Source organism: Onychostruthus taczanowskii, unplaced genomic scaffold (assembly GCF_017590055.1).
Source record: "Onychostruthus taczanowskii isolate IOZ18803 unplaced genomic scaffold, ASM1759005v1 scaffold5, whole genome shotgun sequence".
Classification (NCBI taxonomy): Eukaryota; Metazoa; Chordata; class Aves; order Passeriformes; family Passeridae; genus Onychostruthus; species Onychostruthus taczanowskii.
The window spans coordinates 5,639,927-5,650,844 of NW_024502568.1; the positions used below are offsets into that span (position 1 = coordinate 5,639,927).

Consider the following 10,918-nt stretch of genomic DNA (forward strand, 5'->3'; position numbering starts at 1 on the left):
TGCCCTCAGCAGGTTTGTTTCAGTCATGCTAGGTGTGTATGCAATCCATCATCCAAGTGCTTGGTGTCACCAGGTCCTGGTTAATTTATTGCAAATAACATGATTTTGGCCCCTCACACAAGTGGCTTTGCAATGACGCGAAAAGCTGCAGCTGTCTGCAGTGCTTCCCTGCAGTGAGCTGAAGAGCTCAAGTGCCTTGAGGCCAGTGCTGACAACTCTTTTTTCAACCTCGGGTCATTTTTCTGGCCCTCCTTTGAACTCTCTTCGGTATTTTCACATCCTTCTTGAAACTGAGACTTTGGAGCTAGCTTTGCCAGCAAGGCAAGGTAAAAGCACTGCTCTCCCCTCAGCTCCTGCAGAGGTTGGAGGGACACAGTGGTTCCTGCACTGCCCTGGAGGCACCGAGTGTGCTGAAATGCTGCACACTCAGATGTGATCACCTCATACTTTGCAGAACAGCTCACTCTAAATCACTGCTGACTGTCTTACCCAACCCATTACACCGGCATGGTTTCTCTCAGGAAAGCTGTGTACCCTTAGCTGGGCCAGAAGTTCACAAAACACAGCCAACACTTTCAGGAGAGACAATCATCTGCCCTTGTGCCCAACTTGGGAGATGCTGAATGGCACAGCTCTGCCCACAAGCCATCCAAGTGCTTGGTGTCACCAGGTCCTGGTAATTTATTGCAAATAACATGATTTATCATGGCAGGAGCCTGGGGCTCAATGCTCCCAGCTCTGCAGGGTTGTTCAGAGAATCCTTGGGAAAAGCATGTGCTGAGATGTGAAATTTAGCTGCAGCTGGGGCAGGTCATGGGGCTGGGCAGGCTCTCAGGACCCCCACATTACAAATCTTGCTGCTGCTGAGCCTTGAGAGTGGAGGGACACTGATGTCAAAGCAGCAAATCCCTGGGGAACACCCAGCCCAGAGGGGTGGGTGCTCAGCTGGAGGCTGGAGCTGCTGGTCCCAGCTCACCATGGAGGCAAGACCATTGAGAGTCCCCTGCAGACAGCTCTTGAGATCCACATGGAAATTCTGTGTCTGAGGGCAGACACTGAGAGTCTGGCCTCTATCACTCCCGTAACTTGTGGCTGAAAGCAGCATCTCACCAGTGGAAATATGGAGAGGAGATGAGAAACCCCAGAAGGGCTTCTAGAGAAGACCTAAAAGCCTGAGCTGACAAGTAGCTCAGGACACAAAACTTGGTTTTAACTCATGACCATGGGGCTAAACACTGAAGTCTGTGCTTTTCTTTGTCCTCACTGCAAACACAAGTAGTTACTCTCATCTAATGACTGGTAATCAGGGTGGCTTGCCAGAGAGGCAGCAGTACTGTTTCTCCTGCCTGCTGTGAGCCTGAGCAGCACAGGCTGGCACTGCTTCCCACAGAAGCCTGGTGCAGGCAGGGACCCCTCAGACTGCAGAGCAGCCCAATCAGCCAGCAGGCTCAGGGACAGAGGCATGGCCTCACTGACAGCACACATAAGCAGCATTGAGCAACTGCAGCTCGTTCTCCCGGGGAGTTTTGGCCTTGTGGCTGAGCTGTCTCAGGCTACACAAGCCTCTCCCTTCACACTCACATCTCCCTTGGGGCCCAGAGTTTCCAGAGGAAGCAGTTACCAGGCTGGTGTGGCACAAAGCCCCGTGGTTTTGGCTGGGAGCAGCAAGAGGAGAACAGAAGTGGTTTTTCCTCCAGCATTATGCCAAAATCCTGCCCAGAAAGTGAGAAGTGTGTCTGGATCTCTCTTTGCCAGAGCAGCTAAGTGCTGATGGAACAGATCAGCTTCTGCTGAACTGGAAAGAGCATGGGACTGACAATCCAGTCTGGCTGGTGGGTTTTCACCTTGTGCTGGTCACTGGTGCCCCACTGCTCCGTTTTATATGCTGACCTCTTTACCCAAATGCATGTTAACCAGGGGCTGTGGGAGGACTCCCCAGGCACAGGACGGATAACTGAGTCTATATGAGATATCTCCACTTCCACCTGCCCATTCTCCTCTGCGTCCTGGGAGCCTGGAAACCCCATTCCCAACCACATGCCCTTCTGGGATGCAAGACCCCTTCATCACACTATCCTGACCATGCAGGGCTTTCCTTGCCCTTCCCAGGCACAGTGCAGAGCCACAGGGTGCCTGTTCAATACTCATTTCCTCCTCACTGTGCAGTCAGCCCATGGTGCTAGTGTGACCATCACTGCAGAGCGTTTGACATTGCCAGCAGGGAGGGAAGGTCATCCTAATTGCCCTAAGGCACATGGCCCTTCTAGGACATCCAGTCTGGGCTGTTCAGAGGGTGCTTATCCAGAGTGCTCGTGTGTGTGAAGGTGCCCAGCACCCAGAGGCAGCACTCAGAGAAGCAGGGCGAGAGGCTGCGTCTCCCCAGCATCACCTGGCGTGCCTGGAGCAGCAGCAGGGCCAGAGCCCCATCCTGCAGAACAGCAGGCGAGGGCCTGAGCCTGCCCTTTCCCTTCCCCAACCCTGCTTCATTTACCACACACCTCCCAGCTCCTGCAGCGGATGAGGGGGGGCCCTGCCGGCACCACACAGCCTCACCTCCCTCCGGGGCCTGGGGCCCATCCTGTGCCGTGGGAGGCCGTGCCCTGCGGGAAAAAGTAGTGTGTGGTGACGTAATTGGGGCTGCATCACTCATGCATGTGTGCAGGGTCTGAGCATTTCCTCTTTCTTGAGCTTGGCTTCCCCTTTCCCCATGGAAGGCTTTAAAATGGGAGAAATACCTCTGGGAAGCTGAGCACCCTCAGCAGTCCTAAAAGCCAGTGTGCCATGAACAAAGAGCAGGGGAGAGTTCTGATGTGCTCCAGCTCTGTGTAGAGAGTGGGGGAAGAGCCTGCTCCAGGGACACCACCACCCCGTGTGCATCAGCTGGAGCTGGTGTGCAGGTCCACAGCACGGCTGTGTGTTGGTCCATGGGTATGTGTGAGGGTGCTCGTGCTGCTCCCCATGCTCTGCAACGCAGCCAAGATCTGAGCTCCTTTAGAGGGTACCCGTGTCTCTCAGCATGGGCACTGAATCCCTCCCTGAATCTCTTTCCTGGAAACATCCATGCCATTATGGTTTGGACTGCACAAAAAGAACTCATCCCAAGGCAGACATCTGGTACACAACATTTTCACCCCAACCGCCAAAATTTTGCTAGGCTGCAAGCAGGGGAGCCAGCCTTTCCTGCCCACGCCCTCTGTGAGTAGGGGGGGCTGTTGTGCTGCTGACTGTCCCCTCTGCCCCCCAGGACTACTGGCTGTCCCTGCTTTACAAGCGCCTCATTGGTCCCAAGGTGCTGGCGATCCACGTGGCCGGTCTCCAGAGGAAGCCCCGGCCCGGCAGAGTCATTCGCGACAAGCTCCGGATCTACGCCCACTGCACCAGCTACCACAAGTGAGTGGAGCAAGGAAGGCTGAGGGTTACAGGGTGGGATAAGCGGTACCCCCGGGAGATGGGGGCCAACAAGGACACGCTGGTGCAGGCCGGCTTCCCAGGATAGTCACTCGGGTCGTGCTCTGGCCGCTGTCACAGTGAAGGGCGAGTGCGGGAATGGCGATGCCGCCGATGAAAGTCGCGGCGAGCCCGCGCCTGGGAACGGGCCCGCTGGGGCCGGTGCCGCGGCCGCCGGGCAGCCTGGGCACCGGAGATCAAGGGAGTGGATTTCACACGAGGGGCCCCGCTCGGTCGGGTTACCCGCCGGGCCGTGCTGCCGGGGAGCTTGGCCTGGTTATTGTTTCGCTGATAAGGTCTTTGAAAGCACCTCAGCGAGCCGGGGGGGCGGCCACCTCCTCCGCGGACACAAGTTGCTATTGTGGAGGAGGAGAGACTGTTTCTTTACACAGTCCAGATGCTTTCAACATGCCTCCAGCTCGGTAGGAAACCTTGTCTAGTAACTGACAGGTGCAAAGTGCTTTATAGCCTTTGTTTGGGGCTGCCTGATTAGGCAGGGACAGAGGATCAGTGTCTGGACCCGTCTGTCAGGTGCCTGGGGTGGCGGGGGCAGACGCCACTCACGCACAGAGCTCCCCTCCGTTCTCAGCCTCCTCCTTGCAAAGTTTGGGGGCGGGGGGGTGGCACTCCTGGGACTGACACTCTGTCCTTGGCCACCACCGCTACTCTGGACACCGTGGCAGCGTTCTCTTGTGCCGTGTCACTGCTGGCGGAAGAGGGGGGGGGTTGAAAGGTGTCACCACAGAGCCAGGGTTCATGATGGGGTGGTGGCATCTCCCGGTGAAGGGGCAGCAGGATAGCGAATCTGGATGCCTGCACGAGGCCAGCTCTTACAGAGACCCCCAAGCCCCTTCTTGGAGGCAGTGCTCCCTGAGGACGTGGCAGTGCAGCCCTCATCTCCCACTCTCCCCTTTGTAGTCACAACTATGTCCGGGGATCCATCACCCTTTACATCATCAACCTGCATCGCTCCCGGAAGAAAATCAAGCTGGCAGGGACACTGCGGGATAAGATTGTCCACCAGTACCTGCTGCAGCCCTATGGCAAGGACGGGCTCCACTCCAAGTAAGTGTGATGCTGCTGGCTGGGACTGCCACCACTGTCCCATCCTCAGTGCCACTGCGCTGACCCTCTCCTGGTCCCACAGGTCGGTGCAGCTCAACGGGCAGCCGCTGGCCATGGTGGATGACGGGACTCTCCCCGAGCTGAAGCCTCGCCCGCTGCGGGCCGGCCGCACCCTGGTCATCCCCCCGCTGACTATGAGCTTCTACGTGGTGAAGAATGTGAACGCGCTGGCCTGTCGGTACCGATAGCCTGCGGCGCACAATGGACTCGCCAGCCCCGCTCCTGCCCCTGTGCACTGCCCAGGTCACGCTGCCTCCTTGGCAGCCCCCGCAGCCTCGCCGTGGGGCCGTGTTGGGCAGCTCCACGCCGTGCCCTCATCCACCCCCCCAAGGATGTCCTCCACCTTGGGGCCATCCTGCTCTGTGACCGCAGAGCTCCACATGCCCTGGCCACCATCCCGCCAGAGCAGTGCGACAGCCAATTTGCAGGGCCTGCCGTCCTCCGTCCTGTGAGCTGCGAGAAGCACCCGGGCCCTGGTGCCCACTGGCTGCAGGGAGGGTTGGGGTGCTGAGCCCCGGTATATCCCGGGACGAACACCCTCCCCGACCCCTGGTCCCGCTGCCCCTCGGGATGACCCCTCCAGGAGCCGGACCCCCTCCCCGGAGGCGGGCAGTGCTCCGGTGCAGCAAGCGCATGGAAGCAGCTCCCTCTACTGCCGCCGGGATGCCGCCAGCCGGCCGGGCCAGCCGCGGGATGCACCGGGCGGGGCGGGGCAGGGGAGGGCGCGCCGGGGCCGCCCCGGGCGGGCGAGCTCGGGCTCCACGGCGGGAAATGTTGATAATTAAATTATACATCCCGGAGCGGAGAGGGGCGGAGCGGCGGGCCGAGAGCGTGTCCTGCCCGGGAGAGTGGCGGTGTCGCGGGCAGGAGCTACTGAGACTCGCCCAGGCGCTACCGGAGGTGTAATAAAGTTGGGCTCTCAACCGCGCCGGCGTCTTCTGTCCCCCGCGGGTCGGGTCGGGCCGGGCGGGGCGGGTGGGAGCGGTGCCGGTGTCACACGGTGCGGTGCGGAGGTCACACGGTGCGGAGGTCACCTGGTGCGGTGCCGCTGTCACCCGGTGCGGTGCGGCGGTCACACGGTGCGGTGCCGCTGTTACCCGGTGCGGTGCGGTGTCACACGGTGCGGTGCCGCTGTCACCCTGTGCGGTGTCACCCCGTGCGGTGCCGCGGTCACACGGTGCAGTGCCGCGCCGGGCCGCCGGGGGCGCTGCGCGCGTGGGCGCGGCGGTCACGCGCGGCGGAGCAGGAAGCGGCGCGGGGCGGGTGGAGCTGCCCGGTCCCGGTGGAGCCGCCCGGTCTCGGTGCCCCGGTCCCGGTGTCCCCCCCGCCGCGGGCCATGCGCTGCGTCCTGATCGCCAGCACCGCGGCCGAGCTGCTCTTCTACTGGGCCGATGCCGCCTTCCTCCGCCGGCTGCGGTCCCACGCCGGGCAGGTGGGGCGGGACGGGCGGCGCGGGGAAGGGAGCGTGGGGTGCGCGGTCGCGCGTGGGCGCTGACCGGGAGAGTGTGGCGCAGGGCCCGGCGCTGGAGGACAGCCTCAACACCCTCTTCGCCCCCCTCATCATTTCCTGCGCCGCGCTGCTGGAGAAGCTCTCCGACACCTATACCTGCTTCGCCACCGAGGGCGGGCGGCACCTCCACGTCCTGCACATGGTAGGACCGGCACCGGGACCGCTGAGCGGCACCGGGCACCACGGACCCCTGGCCGGCCCCCGCCTGACCCCGGTGCCGTTTGCAGTTCGGGGACTGCCTGTACATCGCAGTGAACGGCGACGGGACGCAGAGCGAGGACGACCTGCGCCGGACGCTCTTCGTGCTGCGGCGCTTGGTGGAGGCTCACTGTGGCCTCGTCACGCTCGACTCGCACCTCATCCGCAAGGAGTGAGCAGGCACAGGCACCGGCACGGGGTAGCATGTCCGGTTGCTGGGGTGGCTGCCCTGAGCTGCCTTCATGCAGCACCGGGGGGTGGGAGTGGGTGTCTCCAGCTGGGACCCCCACTTTGCAGCAGGACCCACTGCCTGCTGGGCTGCAGCTGGGTTTTGGTGTGTCCATCCCACGCGGGGAGCTGCGTTTTGGTGTGTCAGTCCCAGGCAGGGAGGTGACAGCCACCTATGAATTTACACTCTGTGACGGCTGCAGGTTGCGGCCGGCTGATTCGGAGCAGCGGGAGCGCGTGTGGAGCCTGCTGCGGGGCCTGCTGGAGACCTACAGCCACCTGCAGGAGGAGGACCAGAGCTTTGCAGTGGAGGTACCAATGATCTGGGCTGGCCCTCACTTTTGGGGTGTTGCAAGGCTGGGAGGCTGTGGGAAAAGGCAGTAGGCTGGGGACTGTAGGGCAGCTCCTTGGAGCAATGGAAGCTCAGACCTGCTCCTCAGACTGCAAGGCTGGGGCTGAGGGAGCTCAACAGCCTACCCTCCTCCTGCACCGCAGGCCGTGGAGCGGCTGATCCATCCTCAGCTGTGTGAGCAGTGCATCGAGTTCCTGGAGCGACAGGTGGTACAGTACATCAACACCAGCCCCGAGCGTGGCGGGGATGAAGTGGGCCATGCCTTCCTCCTGGTACACACCAAGCTGCTGGCCTTCTACTCCAGGTGCGCCCAGCCCCACCACCCTCCCCAGAGCAGCCATTTGCCCTCCCAGCTGACCCAGTCCTTCTCTGGCCTGCAGCCGCAACGCCAGCTCCATCCGCCCTGCCGACCTGCTTGTCCTCATCCTCCTGGTTCAGGACCTGTACCCCAGTCAGAGTGCTGAGGAGGAGCTTGGCCCACAGGTGCTTCAGAGCAGGATTGGGGGTGCAGCAAGTCTGGGTGCTTCCATGTGGTGATGCCTTGACAGCTGGGGCTTAGGGGCTTTTTCTCTCTTTTTGAAAGCCCACAGCAGGGAATGTCCTCCCTCAGGGACCCAAGAGAAGTGAGAGCATCCCTGTGAGTGGCCCTGGCTCCCATGGAGCTGCTGAGAAGGACTCAGATGACCAAGTGAGTCCTTGAGATCAGGAGTTGCAGGGTGGGATTGCTGGGAGGGCTGCCTGTATCGCTGCTATCGCTGACCCGTTTGTTTTTGCTGGCAGGACACAGACGATCTCTCCGTGCCTGAGGTGTACTACACACCTGAGCCCTCGCCAGGCCGGCACAGTACAGGTGAGTGCCTGGCTGGGCAGCAGCCGTGCCCACACCCCCAGCCCTGCAGAGGCCCCAGGGCTCTGAGGGGGGTGGAAGGGTGCCCTGCCGTGTTCTCTGCAGGCAGCGAGAGCTGGTCAGAGGGTGCTGAGATGCTGAGCATCGGGGAGGTGGATGCTGCAGATGTCCAGGTGAGCATGGTGTCCTGCAACACCTCCCAGCTCCACACCTCACCAGCCTGTCCCAGTGCCTTTTGCAGATTCTGGTCCTTGTCACTTGTCTCTTGCTGTGCTGCAGCTGAGGGTGCCCTGCATCCCCCATGTTGTGCATAATTGTGACAGCTCTGATCTCCTCCTCTGAGGCATTGCTTACAACGAGCTGTCAGCAGAGAGTGGGGCTGCCTCAGAGCAGTCCAGTGTCTCCCTCTGCTGCCGTTGGGCTTTCTGGGCTGCTTCCCTGATGGATGCTGCAACCCCTCACACACTGCAGCAAACACTGGCCTCCGTTTAAGGCATTTGCAACCTTTGTCTTTGCAACAGTCTTCTTCTTTGCCACTCCTTTAGGGTCCCTGGGCACTTTTCTCACTACTGATCTTTGCTACATGGCCCCTCCAGCTCTTTAGTTCTGTCTTGTCTAGTTGCAGCTTTCAAGGCAATGCTGCACCTCACTGCTGATCTTTTGCTACATGGCCCCTCCAGCTCTTTTAGTTCTGTCTTGTCTAGTTGCAGCTTTCAAGGCAATGCTGCATCCCTACAGAGCACTCTCGCTGCGAGCTGTCTCATCCCCACAGGGGACTGAGCATCTCCCCTCTTTTCCCAGATGGCAGAGGACTTGCTCCAGACCTTGGGGCCTCTGGTCCCTGAAGCTTCAAACCCCAGAAGGATCTTTCTGGATGCCAGCTTGCGGGAAGGTTACTGCCCCTTGCTGCCACACACCATGCACTGCCTCCCGCTCTGGCCAGGCATCTCCCTTGTGCTACTGACCAAGGTGAGCTGCCTCTGAGGGGAGGGAAGCTGTGTGGGACTGTGTCCTGCCTGACCCACCTCTCCTTCCCCTGGCAGGGCCCCATGACCCAGGTGGCCATCACCTTGTACCAACTGCTGGATGGTTTCTTGGTGCTGGAGAAGAAGCTGGAAGAGGGACCAGAGGTGGGAGTCGTACGCTCCTACCCGTTCCTTGCTGAGCTGCGGCAGCGCATGGACAAATTTGTGAAGAAGCTGAGTGGACAGGACATCCAGGTGGGTGTGGGAACATGAGAACCCTGTCCTGTTTTCTCCACAGCCTGACACAGAATTGTCTCTTTCTAGTTGCAGAACACCTGGTTAGACTTTAAGAACAAGATATTTTCACGGAGTGAAGCTGGGAGCTCCCTAGAGTGAGTTAGGGGGAAGCCGGGGAAAGTCTCTGGGACAGGCAGGGACCTTTCCCAGCCTGGGGATCAGCACAGCTGTCCCTGCAGTGCTGGGGACCCAGTGTCCAAACTCGGCACTGTCTGTGTCCCCTGGCTCAGGCTGCTGCAGTCAGTGGCCAATGTGAAGCATCAGCTCTGCTCCGTGTACCGCCAGCTCTTCCTGACCTCTGCTGGCCACAGCCTGTCCCAAGGGCTGCGGGACCGCGCTCAGAAATTGATGAGGTGAGTGCATGGGGATGGTCAGCATCGCCAGGGGGCTGCCCCACACCCCGCTCTGCTGGGGCTTGTGGGTCGTGGCCTCTCACCGTGCCTCTCCTGGGCAGGGAGAAGCTGCTGGACTGGCGGGACTTCCTGCTGGTGAAGAGCAGGCGCAATATCACCATGGTGTCATACCCATCTCTGCAGCTGGGGACCCAGCCTGGCAACGGGGTGTCCCTAAGGGGGTAGCAGATGTGGGAGTGGGACCCTGTCTCCCGCTACGGGGATCAAGGGGAGGAATGTAGTGGGCAAAGGTGGTTTCCCTGAGGCTCAGAGGCTGTCCTAGAAAGGCACCAAAGTTGTTGGATACCCTTAACTCATCCCACGTACCTGGAGGACTTCCCTGGCCTGGTGCACTTCATCTATGTGGACCGCACAGCTGGACAAATGATGGCACCATCACTCAGTGTGACAGAGAAGTCCAGTTCAGAGCTGGGCAAGGGTCCCCTGGCCACCTTCATCAAGAAAAAGGTACTGCTGATGTGGTAGGTGTGGGATGGGAACTGCAGAAGAGAGTGGAAATTGGAGGGGTTTCTGCTTAGGCTTCAGGTGCCCCTTGTCCCCCAGGTCTGGTCCCTGATCACACTGGCCCGGCGGTACCTACAGAAGGGCTATACAACACTGATGCTGCAGGATGGTGACTACTGCTGCTCCTACTTCCTCTGGTTTGAGAATGAGATGGTATGTGGGGCCAGGAAGGGGCTGAGCCCTCTTTCCCTGGGGCAGGGAACAGGGCTGTAGGACTAGCCAGCTCTGACTGCTCAGTGGTCCCATCCCAACTCCTGCCCTCTGCTGTCATTTCTCCCCAGGGCTACAAGCTGGAGGTGATGGAGGTACCAGTCCTGTCTGATGATTCTGCTCCCATTGGGATGCTTGCAGGGGACTACTACAGGTGAGCAGTTGCCAGCCCTGTGGTTTGGCACCTGGGCTCAAAGCTGTGATGGCACACAGATCCCTGTGAGTGATGCCAGGATGCCAGTGTTGTGGTGTCACTGGAGTTGCACCAGCCCATCTCCCAGCCTGGTGTCATGGTTTTGCTGTGTCCTTGCAAAGTGCTTTGCAGAGGGAAGGTCGTTGGAAAGGGGTTGCCTGCATGCACTGTACCTGCCAAGCCCCTGTCTTTTCTGCAGGAAGTTGCTGCGTTACTACAGCAAGAACCACCAGGCAGAGGTAGTGAAGTGCTATGAGCTGCTGACCCTGCACCTGGGCATCATCCCCTCCGAGCTCGTGGTCCAGCAGGCCTACGACTTGGCCCGGCGCCTCTGGGAGCCATCCCGCATCCCTCTGCTCTGAGCTGCCTCCAGCCACCCTGGGGCCGGGATTAAAGTGGGTGTGTGGGTGCTCCAGAGCCTGGGTTGCTTTCTCAGTGTCTGTGTGCCATGCCGTGGATTGTGCCTGTAGGCAGCGACAGGCAACCTTGCCATCCTTCAGCCTGGCCAGGGCTGGCACTGTCCCTTTTCCTGCTCCCCATGGTTTTCACTGCCACTCAGGAGCCTCTGGGGACAGACAGAGAGGGGGGGCCAAGAGGTTGTTGGCAAATCACTGTCTTGCTGAAAAGTG

At 60.3% G+C, this 10,918-nt stretch overlaps 2 protein-coding genes across 3 annotated transcripts in view; both read left to right on the top strand.

Moving 5' to 3' along the window:
* The window catches only part of HPSE2 (heparanase 2 (inactive)), a 106,757-nt gene extending 101,392 nt beyond the window's left edge, over positions 1-5,365 (top strand). Inside the window, exons 10-12 of the mRNA XM_041415642.1 lie at positions 3,245-3,390; positions 4,366-4,512; positions 4,595-5,365. Coding sequence (XP_041271576.1) covers positions 3,245-3,390; positions 4,366-4,512; positions 4,595-4,760 — 459 coding nt within the window. The 3' untranslated portion in view covers positions 4,761-5,365. The remainder of the gene's footprint in view (positions 1-3,244; positions 3,391-4,365; positions 4,513-4,594) is intronic.
* A 476-nt stretch (positions 5,366-5,841) lies between these two features.
* Positions 5,842-10,706, top strand: HPS1 (HPS1 biogenesis of lysosomal organelles complex 3 subunit 1). 2 transcript variants are annotated; one of them, XM_041415586.1, is made up of 18 exons: positions 5,842-6,004; positions 6,087-6,224; positions 6,310-6,452; positions 6,712-6,820; positions 7,004-7,164; positions 7,241-7,343; positions 7,444-7,548; positions 7,641-7,710; positions 7,813-7,880; positions 8,509-8,676; positions 8,751-8,927; positions 8,997-9,064; positions 9,200-9,322; positions 9,424-9,489; positions 9,685-9,829; positions 9,926-10,039; positions 10,168-10,250; positions 10,489-10,706. In XM_041415586.1, the coding sequence occupies exons 1-18, from the start codon at positions 5,909-5,911 to the stop codon at positions 10,649-10,651; spliced, it is 2,100 nt and encodes a 699-aa protein (XP_041271520.1). In that variant the 5' UTR covers positions 5,842-5,908; the 3' UTR covers positions 10,652-10,706. The 2 variants fall into 2 exon arrangements, with proteins under 2 accessions (XP_041271520.1, XP_041271521.1); XM_041415587.1 differs by lacking the exon at positions 8,509-8,676.
* The last annotated feature ends 212 nt before the right edge of the window (positions 10,707-10,918 follow it).